Below are 20,926 nucleotides of genomic sequence, written 5' to 3' on the forward strand. Positions count from 1 at the left end.
GTAGGTATGTTTGTATTGATTTTGCATCCAATATTAAGAAATTGTAAGCGTAAAAAGAAGTTTGGTTTTTTTTGTTTCATATCAGAAACAATGCTACTATTATTTTTATTGTTTTGATTCTGATTTAAAACTGTTTTTAAAAATATCTATGTATATGTAAAGGCTTACTAATTGCTTCATTATACACATATGTATGTATGTATATATTATGAGCTTCATGTGTTAATAAATAAATAAATAAAAAGAATAAATATAAAAATGTTTAACCAATTCTGATGGTGCAGTTACAACCTCATCTTCTTTCCGTATTTGGGGCCAAAAATCTATTTCTCTACGTATATTATATATACGTATATATGTATATATATATATATATGGGAATGTAAGGAATATATGAGAATAAACCCAAAATTATTAGTTTTAATTCATTAAAAAAAACATGAGTAGCCTTTATTTCTAGGAAGTTCTGAAACAAAAATAATAATATGTTCATATGCCTATGCCTATGACCATAAAATAGAATATATTCCTCTATTTAAATTTGGTGCTGAAAAGTGATATTTAGTTTCAATGAAATAAAAATACACAAGGGTACAAAATAGAGTACAAGGAAACAAAATCATAACAAAAAACTTACATGCACGTGCTTACTATGTTATAGAGCGTTGTAGAGAAATTCATTGTGCTCTCTATTTCATGTAACATTGTTACCCGCGCCCCCACAGGTCTACTTAGCAAATTTAGTTTGTTTTCAGATTTCTACTCTATAATATTTATACTCAATGCTGGAATTTAATTATTATTTTATACTTTGTATATTTGTTATTAGGAATTATTTCATTTCATTGAAAAAATGGGAAATTTGAATTTTTATTTTTTGAGTAATTACATATAATATTATTCCAAATTAATTTGTTTTTCAATCATTTTAGCTTTTTTAATTTTCTTTTATTTCATTTGATTGTTTAATTTAATTATATATTTAGTAGAATTTTTTTAATTGTAGGAATTTTTTTTATTTTACGTAAAGTTGATTTGAAATTATTGATTCTTAATTATTAATACTTCTGTTGCTAACATAGGAGTTGTTTTAACAGCGATTTTAAATTTAAAAATTAAGAAGATTGTAGTGGATATAGAATAATGATTAAACATGGATTATCTTTCTCAGACCTATTTTGATTAGTTAATATAAGATATGAACGGTTAGGAAGTCGAAGCTTATTAATCAATAAGGAATTATTAAATTTTACACCATCATTAACTTTATAATGATTTTTATCAAATTCTAGAAATATAGCTGATCTTCCTACTTTAAATTTATAAGGAATACTTTTATTAATAAGTAGAATTTTTAATTGATCTTGATATTTTATAATTAGTTTATCATTATATGTTATTTATAATATGCGTCTGGTGTACTGGAAAGATATTCCTCGACTCAGAGAAAGATATCTCTGGGCACCTTTATAAACTACGATTATCTGCTAATTCGGAATGCAGATTACGCCTCGAAGATGAGGAAACTACCAGAACAGATTAAGAGCTCTTTTTTTAGATAAAATGCTTAACTTGCTTTTAAATTTATTTTTCTCTTATATTTAATTTTTTAAAATTAAAAAACCAAAAAAACAATTTGGCTGAACAAAATTATTGATACAGCTAACGTAAAAATTAAAAAACAGATTAAAAAAAAATATTTTCGATAACAATTAATATTTAGTAGCCAAGCTCTTCTATTTAATAATAACTATTATTTGTTTTGGAATTGAAAAAATCAATTTTTGTGTGGTTTTTGGTCAAAAATATTGCCAATATTATTCTAAACTTAATAATATAGGTAATAAATGTTTTCGATTAAAATAATAGAAAATACTCCATTTAATACTAATATATAACAAATTAATAATTAATAAAATTTATTAATTAATTCTAATTTATTAAAATTAGAATTATAGGAAATATAAACAATAATATTGTTCAGCTTTTCCTTAACGCTTTTAGCGAACTTGTAGAGAAACATTTGCATAGCTTCTTTGTAAAATTGCACCCAAAAAAGGCGCTTTACATATAGTAAATTAAAAAATATGCATAACAGATGTCTCTACAAAAAGAATAGCTTTGAAACAAAAATAGGCAAGCTCAAAGATTAACTTTCAATTCGTTGAACTTGTGTTTCCAAATAAAGCTGTAGTTTATAAGCTCGTTCTAATTTAAAAGCACGGCAAGTGGTTTGGTTGGGGTCACTAATTAAATAAAAATAAGTGACAAAACCTGGAATTTGAACATTGAAAGTTTGTGCAGCCTTGGCTATTTGTGGATAAACACGATGAGTCAGTCATCGCTTCTAATTTGACAGGCACGAGTTCTGAGCCTGGCACTTACTTGCAGTCCAAACAAATTATAGACGGACTATAAACTAATTAAATAAAAAATTCGATTATTTCCAAAGACCACTGATGAAGAGTACTTGGCAATACTCGAAACAGCGTTGTATGGTCAGCCAAATTTCAATAAATTAAAAATTAAAGAAATACTTGCAATCAAAAAATTTTAATATGATTATCTTATTAAAGAAGCTCTGCAAGAAAAACCACTTACAGAGAAGTAGTCAATTTATTCCACGTAGCATCTTCAACTGCACGTAAATATATAACTTGCGTATCGGATTTTTTATTCGATATATCAGCCAAAGTTATAAAAATGCCAAGCGGTGATGAAAAATATTTCAACGCTCAACCATTTTTTCAAGTAAGATCTTTCAACGCATTAGAAAGTTCATATACTACAAATATTTTATAGATTGCAGGATTTCAAAATGTATTAGGGTGCATTGATGGCACGTACATTTATGTTAGAAAACCAGACAATAAAATACGCTCTATGTACATAAATAGACACGGATTATTGTCTATATTATTGCATGATATTTGTGATGCTAACAAAAGATTTTTATATGTATTCATTGGATCACTTAGTAAAATCCATGATGCTCGAATGTACAAATTGTCACCGATATCGAAGGAGCTTTCTTCTGCACTTTGGATATCCTTTGCGAGAATATTTGTTAACTCCGTATAAGGATTATGGAGACCAATTCCAACAACAAAAACATTCAATAAAAAACATAGTCAAACTCGTGTTATTATTGAAAATTCTTTCGCGTTGCTGAAGCAATGATGGCGACAATTACGTCATTTGAATTTTTTTCTGTGAAAAGAACGTGTAAGTTTGTGCTTGGCTACTGCGTACTTCATAATTTTTGTATTGAGAAAAAGGATGATTGGATAGAAAATGTTGACTATGCAGAGATAGTTACCAGGAAACCTTGTGACAAAATCTCAAGTAAGCAGTTGGGTTTTTCAGAGACTGCTTTACAGCACATGGGCAAACTGAAACGCAATAATAGAATAGCTGAAACATTTTAGAGTAATATTAAAAATTTATATTTCATAAATTTATAAAAAAAATTTAGCTTTAAAGTAACAAATATAAAAATAATAAAAATAAAATTCCATTATTAATAAAAATAATACAATTCTATTTTTCAAGAATCTTTTTCAATCTTTTTCCTGGTGTCTGCGTTGCTTATTTTTCTTTATTTCTTACTGCAGTTTCATTTTATTTTCTTACAAATCAAAATACTTATTAAAATATTTCTCTTGCTCTGTTTTTCTTTTCGTAGTACGTGAAAATAATTGAATAGGAGACGATGATGAGGAACTTAAAGTAGACATTTCTGTGGTGCGTCCTGAAATGGCAAATTTTCGAAAAACTCTACCAGGCGCAATTGCTACTTCAAGGCACAGTGAGTCATCTTGCGCTATAATTTGTGCCATTTCGTCATCATACGGCGTTTTTATAAATTGCAGCTCCGCTTGTAAAATTGTAAATTTTCTATCGCCTTTTTTGTCCACTTTCCACTTGAGTGCCAATATAAACGATTGCGAATTTATCCATAGCTCGTAACCAATACTTGCCCACTTTGTTGTTTTGTTTTTAAATTTTTTTAGTTGGCCAATATGTTGTTGCTCCTTTGCTCCTATACTTTGTGTCTTCTTCTAGACATTTCCGAGGCGATTAAGCTTGACTGACGATATTTTCAGCATCATCTAAAATTCATATTAAATTTTTATGATGACATTATATTATTATATTATTCATTTTAATTTATTTACCAAAAGTATCAATAACGTATTCAATTTCGTCATCCATTTCTAACGACTTGTTGATTGTAATGACACGCAATGTATGTGACCTGTCAAAAACTTACTAACACTTCTTCAAAAATGTTAGACTGCATTAAAAATGTTCGATTGGGCAACAAAATTTGACAGATCGAATAAATCTAGATTGAATCCAGATTTACCAATCGAAAACGTCATCTATGTATTAAATACTCATTGGCTTAACACTCCAACCTCTCCCGCATCATAAAGACACAAAATTTAAAATTAAGTCATTGACTCAATACGAGTCTATGTATTGAATAGTCTTTGCTTCAGCAATTGCTTTAATACTGATTAATAATAAAATAATAATATGATGAAATGGTCTCTTGCGATCAAGCTGAGAAAGTGAAGTGTAGTGTGAATTAAAGATGAATTGCTTTTGGTCTATCAAGCACTGTTAAAGCTGAAATAATCTTGCAAATGTGGCAAATCATCTTTGGTTTTATCTTTATTATGATTACTTATAGTGCTTTTCATATTAGGTCTGTTCCACGAGCTACTCATAGTAAAACTCAATTAAAACACAAGTAAAGTACAAACTTAGCGCGTAACACAAATAAGGTGCCAAATTACGCTCTTTCCACAGATTTTCATGGAACAGATTTGTTTGTAGTCTAGTGAAAACACCAGTGCCGCACAAATAAACCATACAAAAATTTAAATTCAAACCAAAGCAGCTGATTCACACATCAACACAAATTTTACTTGAAATAAAATGTACGAGTTAAGTCTGTGTAGTATTTTTAAATTTTGACAGGGATGTTACGCTCTATAAGATGCTCTTATTTACTCAAAAATTTGATGGTGGAACGAACTTGCGTATACACAGTGTTATTCAAAGTTACTACGAGTAACGGACTTTTTGTAAATCCCGAGCTTTCGAATATCTGGATTTAAGATTATTATTGTCGAAGACTATAATATTATTATTCGAAGAAATGGTGAACGAAAGTTACAGGTTAGTTAAAAATAAGCACAAATTTTTGTATAAATAAAAGAATTTGTTGTCAGTTTGTTTTATTTTACTTTATTTATTTTATTAATTAAATGTTTTAATGACCAAAAGAAATTTTTTATAAAAATAATTAATTCACGGGCTAATTGGTCAGTTATTAAATAATGATATTTTTTTTATATATAACAATATATTAATACTAAAATCAGATATGGGTAATAAAACAGTTGCTATAACTAAGGAAGATTACAATTCCAAAATCTATGATATAGTGAATGACATAGTGTTGTATAGAATATTAAGAAAGGACCCAAAAAATTCACTACAAGCCAAAAATAATTTATTAGTTGAAAAACTATACAATGACGAAATCATAAATAAAAGAGAAAAAGAATATTTGACAACGAACACAGCAAACCCACCTAGACTATATGGATTACCTAAAATCCATAAAGAAAATATGCCACTTAGACCTATATGCTCATCTATAAATTCACCTTCATACAAACTGTGTCAATTTATGATAACCATTCTTAAAAATTTAACAAAAAAATCAAAGTACAATATTAAAGACGCACTTGAATTTAAACAAAAAATTAACAATACCTATATTTATGATGATGAGAAAATGATATCCTTTGATGTCGTATCTCTATTTCCCAGCATACCACTAGATTTAGCGGTAAAACTTTTAGAAACTAAATGGAACGAAATAAGACAATTTACAAAAATAAAAAAATCGTTGTTTTTTGAAATACTAAATTTTTGTCTCACAGACAACAACTATTTTACTTTATGGGTTCGGTTCTCCAGCGTCACCAATTATTGCAGATATTGTAATGGAGGAACTACTAGACCAATGCATGGAAAGAATGGAAATAAAACCGAGGCTTTTAACTAAATATGTAGACGACCTTTTTGGGATTGTAAGAATAGATAGCATCAATGATACTTTAAAAATTTTCAATGACTTTCACAAAAGTATCAAATTCACCATAGAAGAAGAAAAACATAACCAATTACCATATTTGGACATTCATTTATTACGATATAATAATCGTATAATGACAAAATGGTATCAAAAACCAACAGCCTCTGGACGAATTATAAACTTCAATTCAAAACACCCCCACCATGTAATAAGTAACACAGCCAAAAATATGGCTATAAGAGCATTAGAGTTAAGTGACACAATTTTCCACAAGGAGGTAAAAAATAATATCAAAATGGTTTTAAACAAAAATGATTTCCCCAACCCAGTAATACAAAAAATTTTAAAAGAAAAAAGAAATCAAAAAGTAAACCAAAATACTCAAATTTATAAAAGTATGGTATATGTACCAAAACTCTCCAACCAAATTACAACTTCAACAATATATGACAAAGAAAAATATAAAATTACATATAAGACACATAACACGATGAAGACGCTGTTTTCGAACACCAAATCTAAAATAGATACTTTGGATAGACACAATGTGATTTATCAAATTAAATGTAAAGGTGATGGATCCAACATATGCAACCAAGTATATGTTGGCACAACAAAAAACAAGTTAAAGACGCGTATAGCCGGACATAAACACAGTGTCAAATATAAAAATAATATTGACTCAAAAACGGCACTGGCATCACACTGCATTACATCAAAACATGAGCCAGACCTTGATAACATAAAGGTGTTACACCAAGAAAATCATCAACAAAAACGATTTTTCTTAGAGATGTTATACATCCTTCAAACTCCAAGTGACACCAGACTAAATTTCAAAAGTGACATACAACACTGTGCTCAGGTGTATAAAAACACCTTCGACAAATCCGGAAGAGGATAAATATATTTTTCGTATATATATATGTTATTTTTATAATTCTTATAGTCAAAGTATTGTATATTTTCCAAATACATATGTATGTTTCATGTTTCAATGTAAATGTAATTTATTATTGTTTCTATGTAATGTATACCTTAATATTAATTACAATGTATTTATATGTATAGTTCCCCGATGATGACTATAGATTATAGTCGAAATATTGGAAAATAAAAAAAATCTTTTAAAACTAAATAATATAAAAAAAATATCATTATTTAATAACTGACCAATTAGCCCGTGAATTAATTATTTTTATTTATTTTATTTCATTACATTTTACATTTTAAAGAAATAAATAAAAAATTTACATTTTAAATAACTTATATTAATATGTATTTACAATTTATATTAAAGAAATTATATTAATGAAAATTTGAAATACAAGATTTAAAATTATATATAAAAATTTGACAGTATTAATATTTATGCATTTGCATTTATAAATATATTTTTTTATTATTATTATTCTAATTATTTTATTAATGAAAATTTTGTAAATTATTCATTTTTCGCTATTTAAAAAGAATGAAATTAGGAATTAAAATCTTTATATGGTTTTAATATGGACAGAAATGTTTTATTATGATACATGACGAGATTTGTTTATACATTTTAGGAGGCTACACAACTGCGATGAGGAGATACAATATTTCCTATAAAAGTGATTTAAAAAATTTCCATTATAAGTATATCGTACTAACAGTAATTACAACAAAAAAATCTAAATTTTATTATGTATATATAAATTTCTCCTTACTAACGTAACATTGCAGATCACCGGATCATCGTTTAGTACCCGATTAATCGGAATCGAATAGCTCGTAAAACCGAATACGAATATCATTAATTACTTCCGCTATACTTTATATGTTTGTTATGGGCAGTTCCTAGTCTTTATATTACGCTTACGACTTAAAAAAGTCCAATGTAAGTATGCGAAGTTAGAAAATTTCCTTTATTTTATTGCAATAATTTTTTTTTTGGGATATTTTTCTGATTGTTCAATTTCTTAGTTTGATTTGTACTGAGAGCAAAAAATATGGCAGTTTTTTTTATTTTGATTGATTGCCTATTACTAAAACTATAACTATAATCTTAATTTATGAAATATTTTTATAGGTTTGTCTTAACATATATAATTGACTGTCTTATGGTCTTAATGCAACCTGCCTTGTACCCAATATGAGAACTTGAACAAGATCATATAATTTGTTATAGATGATCAATAAAAACACAGCAAGTTTTATTCATGCTCGAACTGCAAGAAATAATTATAAACTTGTAAGGAAATTAGTATATTCTTTCTTTATCAAAAACTTACATTTATTTTATTATTTAAAGGGCTCTTAGGTTCAAGTGCGTAATTAATGTAAGAATTGTATCTACAATTTATTTGTACATACAATTTCCATATATATACGGTTGGCTAAAAAGTTTCGAAAACGACACATATTAATTAGTAGAATAATCAAAATTTATACGCCATTTTGACATTTCATCGCAATCTCAAGATTATTTCGATCTGCCAAATCAGTCTTTTTTTACAATATGATTTTGTTATATATCGTGTACTGATAAAGTTCTTTGTTTTAGAAGGTTTATCAGCAAACAGAAACGGAAAGACGTACAATGACTTACATACATACGTGGCTTCTCTTTAAACTTTCAAAAATCAAAATGCTACAATAAAACAATACACAAAGTAGCATTAAAAACCATAAACACGTTAAAAAATTTGTTTAATTCAACGAAAACAAACGTAGAATGTTGTTAAAAATGCTACATATTATTGACGTACCAGAACAGTTGAATTACAAGAGCACAAGATCATTGATCAAAAATGAGATGGTAAGTTTAATTTTATTTCCATTTGTATAATTCAAAAATTTATTTTTGTTTTGACTAAGGCTGTCATTCTAATTAAAAATTGTTCATAATCTTTTCAAATCTTTTCATAACCTTCTTGTATTTATGTAAGTTTTGACATTAATTACAAAAAAACAAAATTGTTGTTTTGTTTGTTTTGTAATAACACTGTCTACTTCGTAGACCATATATCTGTTAAATAAAAATATACACATAACAACAGTGAAATTTTTATTTAATCTTGTTTGTTTTTATGTTTTATATATAACATAGGTTATATAAAAATATACATTTTTTAAAAAACACGATCTAAAACCCGGCAAAATTTAAACATATAAAACATATATGTAAAATAAATACATATAAAATAAACTTTTATAAAAGAAATATATATAAAATAAATATATATAAAATAAATATATATAAAATAAATATATATAAAATAAAAAATATAAAAAAAATTTAAATATTATTATTAAGTAGTAATATTTGTTATTTTTTATTTTTTTCCAATGCATTACGCGAAATTTTTTGTATGAACCTATTGCTATATTCATGTTGTGAACAATTTCACATTTTTCACATGAATATTTTTCAAACTTTTTTTCAGTCGAGTTTTTATCACCTAACAAATTGCTTGCGAGATGATTTGAATTTTAAATTTAAAGTTATATAAAGAGATAGTGAAAACATTTGTTTTATTTAAATAAAATATTTATTAGAAGTGATGCGATATATTCATAATGAGTGGTGTAAATACTTATATAGATACATATGTACCATAGTAGAAAAAGTCTACGGATATTCACAAAATTTTTCTTAAATTACGCATAACTTTTTTATTTTTTACTCAAATTGATTTTTGTTTTCTGATTTATTTTAATCAAGGAATTGACAATAAAGTCCTAATATAAATAATTAACAGTTATTCTTCAAAAAAAAATTAAACACAATTATATGCAAAAGCAACAATTTTTCAAGCAGAAAAAGTCTACGGATATTTCTTATTATTTAGATTTACCGTTATTTTAAATTCGTTTCCAAGCATAAATGTGTCATTAGATGATATTTTATTATTAGTTGACTTCCTAAAGAGTTTAAGAATTGATAATTTCAAAATATTTTTGTACATAAACAATAAATTTTTACAATGGAAAATAAAAGACGTGAAATTAGTGTTAGTGAGCGACAATTAATTGTTAAATTTTGGAAATGTGGCATAACCCAAACAAAAATTGCTAAAGATATTGGTCGTGGATTGTCATCTGTTATAAATAACTTTAAACTGACGGGTACTTATGTTTTTAAACTTCGTACTTGTCGCCCTTCAAATCTGTCAGATCGAGAAAGACGCAGCATCATCAACCAGGTTAAAGTAAATCCAAGAGTAACAGCTTCCAAACTAGCTGAAGGTATTACCGAAAAATTAAAAAAAAATTTATACTGATACTGTGAGGAAAATTTTGAAGAAGAGCAAGTATTATAGCCGGGTTGCAAGAAAGAAGCCATACATATCCAGAAATAATAGAACAAAACGATTAAGCTTTGCAAGAGAGCATGTAAACCTATAGAATTCTGGAAAAGAGTTATTTAATTTGCTCTAATGAGAGCAAATTCTGCATATTTGGAATTAAAGGTAAAAAACTTGTGTGGAGAAAATCATGTACATCCTATGATAAGCAAAACTTAATTACCAACATGAAACATGGTGGTGAAGGCGTAATGGTTTGGGGGTGTATGGCAAGTAATGGTGTCGGTAAACTTGAATTTATACACGATACAATGGAAAAACTTGGATATCTATATATTCTAAAAACAAATGTGAAAGAAAAAGCCAGAATATTAGGGCTTGAGGCAACCTTTTTATTTCCGCAGGACAACGACCCTAAGCATACAGCAGGTATCGTACGGTACTGGCTGCTGTACCATGCTCCCAGGCAATTTCGAACACCACCACAATCACCAGATCTTAATCCCATAGAACATCAATGGGATTATTTAGAAAAAAGTATTCGCCAGCACACGATTTCCAGCAAGGATACGTTAAGAAAGGTCATCAAGAAAGGATAGCAAAAAATAAACGCACAGGATACTGCAAAGTTGATTAAGCCCATGCAAGAACGTCTAAAACAAGATTATTAAACGCAGAGATTATCTCACAGGCTATTAAATTTAATATTTCTGTGAATTTTAATTGCTTTAATTTAAATATTAAGAAGTGAACGCAGACTTTTTCTTCTTCAAAAACTATTGCTTTTGCATACAACTGTGTTTAATTTTTTTTTTAGGGATAATTGTTACTTTTATATGTTTGAACTTCATTGTTGTTTCTTTGGTTAAAATAAATCAGAAAACAAAAATCAATTTAAGTCACCACAAAAAAGAATAAGTATAATACATAAATAATCATATATATACTCAGTATATATATTGTACTATATTTAGCATTTTAATTACAATGGTAGACATAAGTATTTTGACATTAAAAAAATCGTATATTTTGTGTGATTAACTATAATTTATTTATTCAAAAAATATAAAAAAAATATATGTATAACAGTAGTGTGTTATGGTCATAAAAACAACAAAATTATTGAATTCCATATTAAAGTTTAGAAAATAAGAATAAAACTTCATAAATTTAAGAGGATAAAAGTATTTTGATAATATATTATTTATAAGAAAATTGAAATAATTTCAGAAACCTTCAAGAATAAAAGAAAAATTAACAAAAAATAAATCATCCTTTGGAAATGTCCTTCCAAAGTCCTTCGACTTCTGCAATCGTATCGTCGCGCGTTCTTGTTATACTTGGACTTCTCTTGCGTTTTATATAAGCCCATACATTCTCTATTATATTTGAATCCGGACTTTAGGGTGGCAAATTTAGTGTATTTACATCCAAATCCCTTAGAAAATTCGTGATCATTTTGGTCTTGTGGCATGTAGCATTATCCTGTTATAGGATAAAGTCATGTCCAATAAGCCGGTCACCGAAAATAAATTGCGCTGTCATTCAGAATGTATAAATAATTGTCTTTATTCATTTTACCATCGATTGGTATCATTGATCCCGTTAAAGCACACACATTCCCAAAAATCACAGACCCTCCACCATGTGGTTTCCGTTTGCATACTGGTTTTACTTTTTGTCAATAATTTTTGGGTATTCTGCAGTATATTTTGTTTTTCGACCCATGATACTCAAATGTACTTCTATCACTCCACAAAAGTTGTTCCCAAAAGAATTAAGGCTTGTGAACAAAAAATTTGGCAAACGCTTAATCTTATTTTTTGGCGAAATAAAAGGTATTGAGCGGGCTACATAAGTAGCGGAGTTGGCCTGTTTCAACCGTTTTTCAATGGTTTTATGGGTTATTGACATATCGTACTCATTGTTAACTTCAATTGATACTACCTTTGGTATAATTAATATTTCCTCCTTAAATTTTCCAAGGATTATGCGATCCTGCCTTGGTGTAATCTTGCGTTGTCTACCTGCTCTGGCTAAATTACTTATTGAATGTGTTAGTTTATGCTAATTGATTTGGTAGTAAATTGTTTGTCGCGGTACTTTATAAAATTGACTAAGACTTTGTACCGAAATACCTGCGCTGTACTTTATTACCATTTCATTACCCTGGATTTGGCTTAGTTCACGTGTTTTACCCATATTTTAAATTAGAAAAAGCGAAAAATGAATCAAATTAAAAGAAAAACGGGATTCAGATTAGAATAGCCAACTTTACAAATTACAAAGAGCTGTATTTATCGCACGCGACACAAATAACAACCGAAACTATGTAATGTCAAAATACTTTTGTCCAGCCAAAAATGCATAGTCTCTCACATAACATGTCATAGCAAATAAACGGATTAGCTTATCAGTGCGATCTTTTGTTCTCTTATAGGTATAAATAGCAGTTTTCTATTGAAAGTTTAATATATACCGTTACTTCTATGATTAAAGAGAGACACGCAATTGTACATTGCTTCGCACTTTGTCAAAATACTTATGTCCACCATTGTATATTAAATACAACAATCATAATAAAAACAAATTTGAAACAAATTTAAATATAGTTTTTCATTGAAAATATGAAATTAACGTTCTATTTTCACTACTCCAAACCGTTCTCGTGTGGTGAATTTTTCATGCGACAAACTCAAAAGAAGTGACAAAAAGCAAGTGAGAACATTCTCACAAGAAACACATAAAGGAGCCACAGGACACGTTTAAAATTATTTTAACAGCAACAATAACATAGTTATATGCGTTTGTCTATATTGAAGTATGGAGCTAAGGTATACAGTTTCTTTAAAAGCCAAATTTCATACTAACTGTAAATATACAGTGAAATTCCTCAAAACGGACAGTTCCTTTAACCGGACACTTTCAATAGTCGAACAAATTTCGTGGACACAGTTTTTACATTAATTTTTTCATACAAATATGATTCTAATAACCGGACAATCTAATAACAAGACGCGGACTCTACTTTTTTAAACCATTTTGATCAAAAAATCTCTGTAGACGGACAAAATTCATAAAAGTACAGAACAAGTTTTTTAAAAATCTGCAGTTCCCCGTAATACAAATTCTATTTGTATATGTATAAAAAAATTGTTTATTTTAGTGACCAACAATTAATTTAATATAATTTATAAATTACTTCGATCAAAATAGCTTAGAAAACGACCTTTTCTTTAGCGCATTATCTAACAAAATTCTCGCTCTTAAATCCAAAAAAAGCATCGGCGGTAAATTTTTGAAGGAAAGACTCACAATTTTGTTTTCTGCAAACATGGTTGGAGATAAAGGGCTGCTGGTAAATCATTTAAACATTTTTCTATCACAAAACTACCAGAGCATTGGAAATCTAATAAAAAAAAAGCATGGATGACTCGAGAAGGAATGAATGAATGGCTGCAGCAGTTCAATTAGAAAATGAGAGTTCACAGTCGTAAAATTGTTTTGTTTTTGGGTAACGCAGCATCTTATCCAAGGGAATTAAACTTAACTAACATACATATTGTTTTTTTGCCTCCAAATACAAAGCCAGCTAGTTCATTAATTAAAGGGTAATCAAAAATTTTAAAAATTTTTATAGAGTTTAGTTGTAAAATTCAGTACAAGGTCAATCTCAGAGCTGTCGAAATCTATTAATGTGCTGGAAACTGTTTATTTCCGCAATGCATCTTGGGATAAAGTGAAAGTAACAACAGTCCAAAATTGCTTTCGTAAATCAGAATTTTTAAAAATTTATAGAAGTCTTCCCGATTTTGATACTAATGATGACCTTCCACAGGCAGTTTAAGCGAAATTTCAGAAAGGACTCGATTTGGCAAATAATTTTGACGCTTTTTTCTAAATAGATAAAAATATCTGCACTGAAGAGAACAATGTAGAAATTCAATTCGAAAACAAAGCGATATTATGGACATAAGTGAATCAGAAGAAAAAATCTAATGTAGAAATAAGTGAGCCTACATCCTACGATAAAGCGTTAAAGCTTATTGCACATTTGAAACAATTTACCAAAAATTACTTTGTATCTTTTCAACATAACAAATATATCGACAATCCTTTTGAAAATGAACATTTTAAATTAAAACAATTAATACTTAAGCAATCAATCATCACAAAAATTTTCAATCAAAGTAGTAATAAAATGTAAAAATTTGTACAATGTAACATTAGGGTGGCATTTCCGCAGCACCTCCCAGATCGGTTCATTTTAATAAAAAAAAATAATCTGTTAAAAATTTTAGTTCAATTGGATAAGTGAAAATGGCTCCCCAAGAGCCCCAAATATTGAAAAGTAACCATTTTTTCCATAAAATTCATATTTAATTGCTTATATCTTCGACATATTTAATTTTACATAAAATCTGTCTTCCCAAAAGTTATAGATCTATTAAAAATAAACAATTCAGTCTGTATTTCTAATATTTATTGAATAAAACAAAAATTTAGCTGAAATCCCCTGATTGAATTTAGTAAGTTCTAGGTATAAATGCATTTGCCCGCATGACCATATGTTGTTTACTAAATTTACTACAAAAAAAAAGTCTAATATCTGAATAGTTGTATACATAAACGTGTTTCTGTGTTATTTATTGGAATACGAAGTGAATTTTATAGTTTTTTTACGTCTTAGTTTTTGAACTCTCAGCTGCTAAAACTCATTACTGTAAAACAATTCAAAGTAGTTAGATCAAAGTAATTAGAAGACCGAGATGTCTTCTTCAAAGTTTCGTAAAAATACCTATATATCTTGCTGGTTATCATTCTAGAGGATTGACTGGTAGTAAATTAGCATCAAATAGGGAAGTATTAAAACTTCTTTTTTTAACATGCGCGTGGTTAAGTTACCCTTAAGGGACAGTGCTAGATTAACTATAAAAGAAGTTATCATATTTTGCCAAAAGGCACGAATACCAATAAAAGAACAAAAACATTGCATAAATAAATTAGAAAACCTATATCAAGAATGGAGAGTTTTGCAAAAACATCCTAATAGAAAAAACTTAAGAGATGAGTAAAAGCAGAAAAAAGTAGAAGCAGAATTCACAAAACGATTTGAAGCATTATTCGATTTGGCACATGCAAATGCACTTGAGATGATAACAATAGAAGACGATAAGAACTTTTTAATAAATCAATGGCGAGGGGGTCGATCTTCTGGTTATATGTATGGTTTAGATTATGAAGAAATTCGAAGAGAAACAAGAAGTGAGGAAAACAATCGAATGCTTTTACAAAGAAGAGAACGCTGCATTCGGCAATGAAAGGATTAGATAGTATTTCTTGCTTGATCTCCTAGAAAAGAAATTAAATTATTGTAACATTTTGATTAAAAACTGTCATTGCCGATGTCATGAGACAGTAAAAGTTCTACCAGTGATAACGAAATTAATAGGAGCAGGAGGAAATTTAGAAGTTGTAGATCAGAAGATTGCAGCTGTCTTTAATGCTTGCAAAATTAATGATCGTAATACTGTTCGTCTCATTATCGCCATAATCGAATCATTAGGATATGATCCAAATAGTTTTATTTTGAACAAAAATTCCATACGCATTATTCGATAAAACCTGCGATCACAATGAGTAGAACACTTAAAAAAAGTTCAAAGTTTGTCTTAAGTGGTTCTGTTGAGTAATTACAGAATGAAAAATGAAAAATGAAAAATGGTATCGGAAGAACACAGGCATCTGCTATTTGTAAATAAATTTTTGAATGGGGTTTGCAGGATCACGTGCAAACTTTAGTTTTTGACACGGCAGCAGTAAACCCTGGTCGTTTTAAAGAAACTTGCTCAGTTATTAAAAAACGTTTAGAAAAAGATCTTTCATATTTAGCTTGCAGACATCACATTTACGAAATTATTCTTAAAAGTGTTTCCATGCTAAGATTTCCAAGTGTGAAAGTTTTGGCCAGAAATAATCGTTGATGTCGGAAACAACCAGAATTATTAGAAGAAATATTAAATTACAGCAATTTTTGTAAAACTGAAGCGGACAGTTACATTGATAGCACTTGCAAACCTAGCAGTCGGGTGATTTCAGGTAATTTTTTCTTTTATTCAATAAATATTAAAAATACAGACAAACTTTGTATGATTGAATTGTTTATTTTTAATAGATCTATAACTTTTGGGAAGACAGTTTTAATGTAAAATTAAATATGTCGAAGATATAAGCAATGAAATATGAATTTTATTGTAAAAAAGGTTATTTTCCAAAATTTGAGACTCTTGGGGGGTCATTTCCACTTATCCAATTGAACTAAAATTTTATACAGATTATTTTTTTTAGTAAAATGAACCGAGGGGCCGTCAACCGATTCTTCAAAAAAAAAAAAAAAAAAAATGTCCATATACCTTAACAGCACCCTAATGTAACATACTTCTTCTGCTCAAAAAGTACTCAAATTTTTTAAATAAAACGCACAAATTTATATTTTATTCCAAATTTATTTTATCTCCTTCAAATATGCCCCTTCTGAAGCGATACACATATGCCAACGCTTTACCCAATCTTCCATACACTTTTCGTAGGCCCGTGAAGGTATGGCTTTTAGTTCCTTCAGCGAATTCTCTTTTACCGATTCTATCGACTCAAAACGCTTACCACGAAAGGGCAGTTTGAGTTTCGGGAACAGGAAAAAGTCGCACGGATCCAGATCTGGCGAATATGGTGAAGAATTCAATTGTTGGCTTTTCACAAATCTGGTCTTTTCTTACGGATGGACTCACGCAAATGCCGCATAACGACGAGGTAATATTCTTTGTTGATGGTATGACCCTCTGGCAAAAATTCGTAATGAACAACACCGCGGTAGTCGAAAAAAACAGTGAGCATAACTTTAATTTTCGAGCGACTTTTGTGCGGTTTTTTGGGGTTTGGCTCGTTTTCAAAGCGCCATTCGCTCGATTGTTGACTGGTTTCGACGTCATACTCCTTAACCCATGTCTCATCACCTGTTATGATGCGTTTCATGAATGTAGAGTCGTTTCCATGCTCAAAAATCATTTCTTCACACACGTTCTTTCGGTATTTATTTTGCAAAAAATCAAGGTGTTTCGGTACAAGTTGAGCTGCAACGCGTCTCATGCCCAATATATCATGTAGAATGTGGTGAACCGATCCATTTGAGATGTTTAAGTCACGAGAAATCTCCCTTTTAGTCATACGACGATCTTCCAGCACAATTTTCTTGATTTTTGTCACGTTTTCTTCGATATTTGATGTTGATGAACGTCCAGAACGAGGCAAAGCTTCGATCACTTCACGACCCTCTTTGAATGATTAATACCACTCGTATGCCTGTATTCGAGACATTGAAGAGTCCCCGTAACCTTTCTGCACCATTTTCAATGCTTCAACACATGAAATTTTGTTGAAAACCCAAAATTTCAAACAAACTTGTTGTTCAACTGAATTTTCCATAGTAAAAATCGCTAAACGCAGTTGAGGTAGTCTCACATTAACAGATGCTGTAAACAAACTAATTGACAGATGGCGCTCAAATTTGTACCATATGTCAAGAAAGGGTGTACCAACATAACAAAAAAAATTTTTGAAAAAGGTCTATTACTTAAGGAGTAGTTAACAAAATCCGGGTACTTATTGAGCAGAAGGTATGTAATAATTATTATTAAATATTCATAAATTTATACAAAATATTAAGTAAACGACAATTTCATCAAAATATCACTTGGATGCAATTTAAACAAAAATTTTTTTTGTCCTCCCTCCTGTAAGCGGACATCTCCCATAACCATACAAAAACATTGCGAGTTTTCGGTCATGAGAAATTTCACTGTAATATAAAAAAGATAAAAAGTAACAAAATTTGCTGTTCGATTAATTGAACGACGGGAGGAAATGAATAAGTTAAAAGCGCACTTATTTTTTAGTATAGAAACAAACAAAAATTTTACTTTTGATGTTTATAAATAAGAAGTAAAGCAAAAATGGCATATTACAGTCGCTTAACAAAGGATAAAAGTCAGAATGTTATTTGGTTGTTTCAAATCCTATATTCAGCCTATTATAACGAAGTGTTCACACGGTATTTCTACTAAAAACAAATATTTTAAATTATTTAAGAGTTAAATGTCATGATAGTGTGAACGCAATTGAAAACATTTTCAGCTGCCAAAATCCCACAAATATGTATAGGACCATTGTTAACCTGGTGGATTTGTGACAAAAGAAATCATATGCACATGCATTTACTTTCAGTTGCTGACTTCAACCAAATCAAAACGTTTTAACTTGAACACCCATACCGAAAATTTCTTAATTTCGCACAGTAAAAGTAATTTTGATTTCGCTTGCTCGGCTCGGTTCCGTAAAATTTGTATGAAGTCATATCAATTTATATAATACGACTAATCGTAATTTTCATCGTGATTTTGATCGTTTGGCTCGCTTGTTACGAAATTAAAATTAAATTACAATTTGATTCCAAAACTTTGATGGACGATTAATTTGTATAAAATTATTAATTTTTTATTAATTAATTAATTACGATTAATTTAAAATCAAATTCGTAATTCACAATAATATAATTGTATAGGAATGTTGTCAATAATTATCATACACTAAAGCAAAACAGAACATTGCTGTTTTGTTGCTGAAAGGTTTGTCAACATTAAAAACTAGAATTAAAAACCATTCTAACATTCTAAAAGGGGTTAGTTTCTTTTAGGAATAGTGAACGGCACTTGTTCGTCGAAATTGAATCATTAAAATTATATGCGTAATTAGGTTTAAGGGTCCATTCGTAATTTTTGCTGTCGGATTATTGAATGGAAGCAGATTTGATGAACTACACAAGCAAACAAAAAGGACAAGATCAATATTCTTTGTACCGTGTAAATAGACATTTATAGCATTTACTCATAAGTTTTCAACAACATTAATCGTCTGTAGTGTCAAATTGACAACTGCGTTAGAAATCAATGGATATCGTTTGTAGAGCACTAAATACTACATTATTTTTATTGATTAAACTTGTTTATTGAAAATCACTTTCAAAGTTTTGAATTTAAATACTTTTTGTATAGAGTTTGAGGAATCTATTTGGCAGAAAGTAAAGAAAAACTATTGGAACATATAGTTTAACACTAACAGTTCGCATCTTTTATTTATATCCAGTTAAGCATTCATATAAATTTTATTTCATATTGCAGATTAATTTAGAAAATGTTATCAAATCAAAATAACATACATATATTCACATTTTGATACTTTTACCAAATGCACATCCCAAAGAACATATCTTATTCATGTCGAACCACACTTACAAGCTAAACGCCATATGTACTTATATTATTTAATTACAACAAATTTTCGATGAATTAAGTAATACAACTTAGCAAACGGTCATTTTTCCAAACATTTCAAACATTAAAGAATATTTAACTTCAATAAACAAAAATAAGAAATAAAATTTAAAAAATTTAGTACATTTTAAGTATAAATTGAGAATGTTTAAAATTATGTACAAAATCCTCAAAGGGCACACAACATTTCTAGTAAATAAAATGCAATTAACCGAATCATATACATATTTAACTGCCAGTTCCGATGCGAGTACGAAAATATTAACCAATTACAAATCTTTACTTAATTTTTTTTTATGAATGCACGATTAATAAAAACATCATAATATGATATCAAGTTTAAAAGTTTTGACAAAAAAATTTTCTGTAATTTCCGAAAAATTCAATACATGTCTCACCTTTACTAAAATTTTATAAATATCAGTCCAATATTTATTATTAAATTCGTTTTTAAACTATATGAATTATTTATTATAATTTATATTAAAAATATAAAAATACTTTTCCCAACTTGTTTGAAGGCAATAAAATATTGTAAAATTCGGAAAAGAATGGCGATTTGTAACTTTCGTTATTTCTTCGTTTCATTTAGTGAAAAACTAATAAACCATTTTTAGTGTGTACAAGCAGGAAAGGCATATTACATCTTAAGGCTCCCGCGTATTAAAAAAAGCGAAGCTACACTATTGTGAATATCGGGAAAACAATCTGACAAAGAAATATAGTCAAATATTAGAGTTACCGCCGTGTGTTACTCGGTCTCCACACTGGCCAGACTTTGACAAGATTTATATATTCAAATATATAATATTCGAATGCACACTATTTGCATTTAATTACAATTACTTAACACGATAATGTTAATTAGAAAATAAATACAAACTTAATTTTCAAAATTAAATACAATAATTTCTGAACGTGTATCATCAGCAAAATTTGAAATTTAGTAGTTAGTATCAATAATTTTTGTTTTTATATATCTAAAAATACATATAATCTATGCATATCTATAAATAAATAATATATAAAAATATGAAATTTTATCTCAAGTGATTTCTTAAAATGATCTCTTACTTTTCTTCATCTTCATACTTTACTTCATCATCTGTAACAGTAGCCAACGTTTTTTGTTTCGGAGT

The 20,926-nt window shown here is 28.6% G+C and overlaps 1 protein-coding gene across 1 annotated transcript; it reads right to left on the reverse strand.

Annotated features, from left to right (window-relative positions):
* Positions 1–3,632: 3,632 nt before the first annotated feature.
* LOC119665733 lies at positions 3,633–20,213 on the reverse strand (the record flags this gene model as incomplete). The annotated part of the gene is given in 2 exon segments (XM_038074970.1): positions 3,633–4,112; positions 20,186–20,213. A coding segment is annotated over 1 exon segment (207 nt), but the record flags the coding sequence as incomplete, so codon positions are not given.
* Positions 20,214–20,926: the final 713 nt, after the last annotated feature.

Source organism: Teleopsis dalmanni, chromosome 1 (genome assembly GCF_002237135.1).
Source record: "Teleopsis dalmanni isolate 2A chromosome 1, ASM223713v2, whole genome shotgun sequence".
In the NCBI taxonomy this organism is placed as follows: Eukaryota; Metazoa; Arthropoda; class Insecta; order Diptera; family Diopsidae; genus Teleopsis; species Teleopsis dalmanni.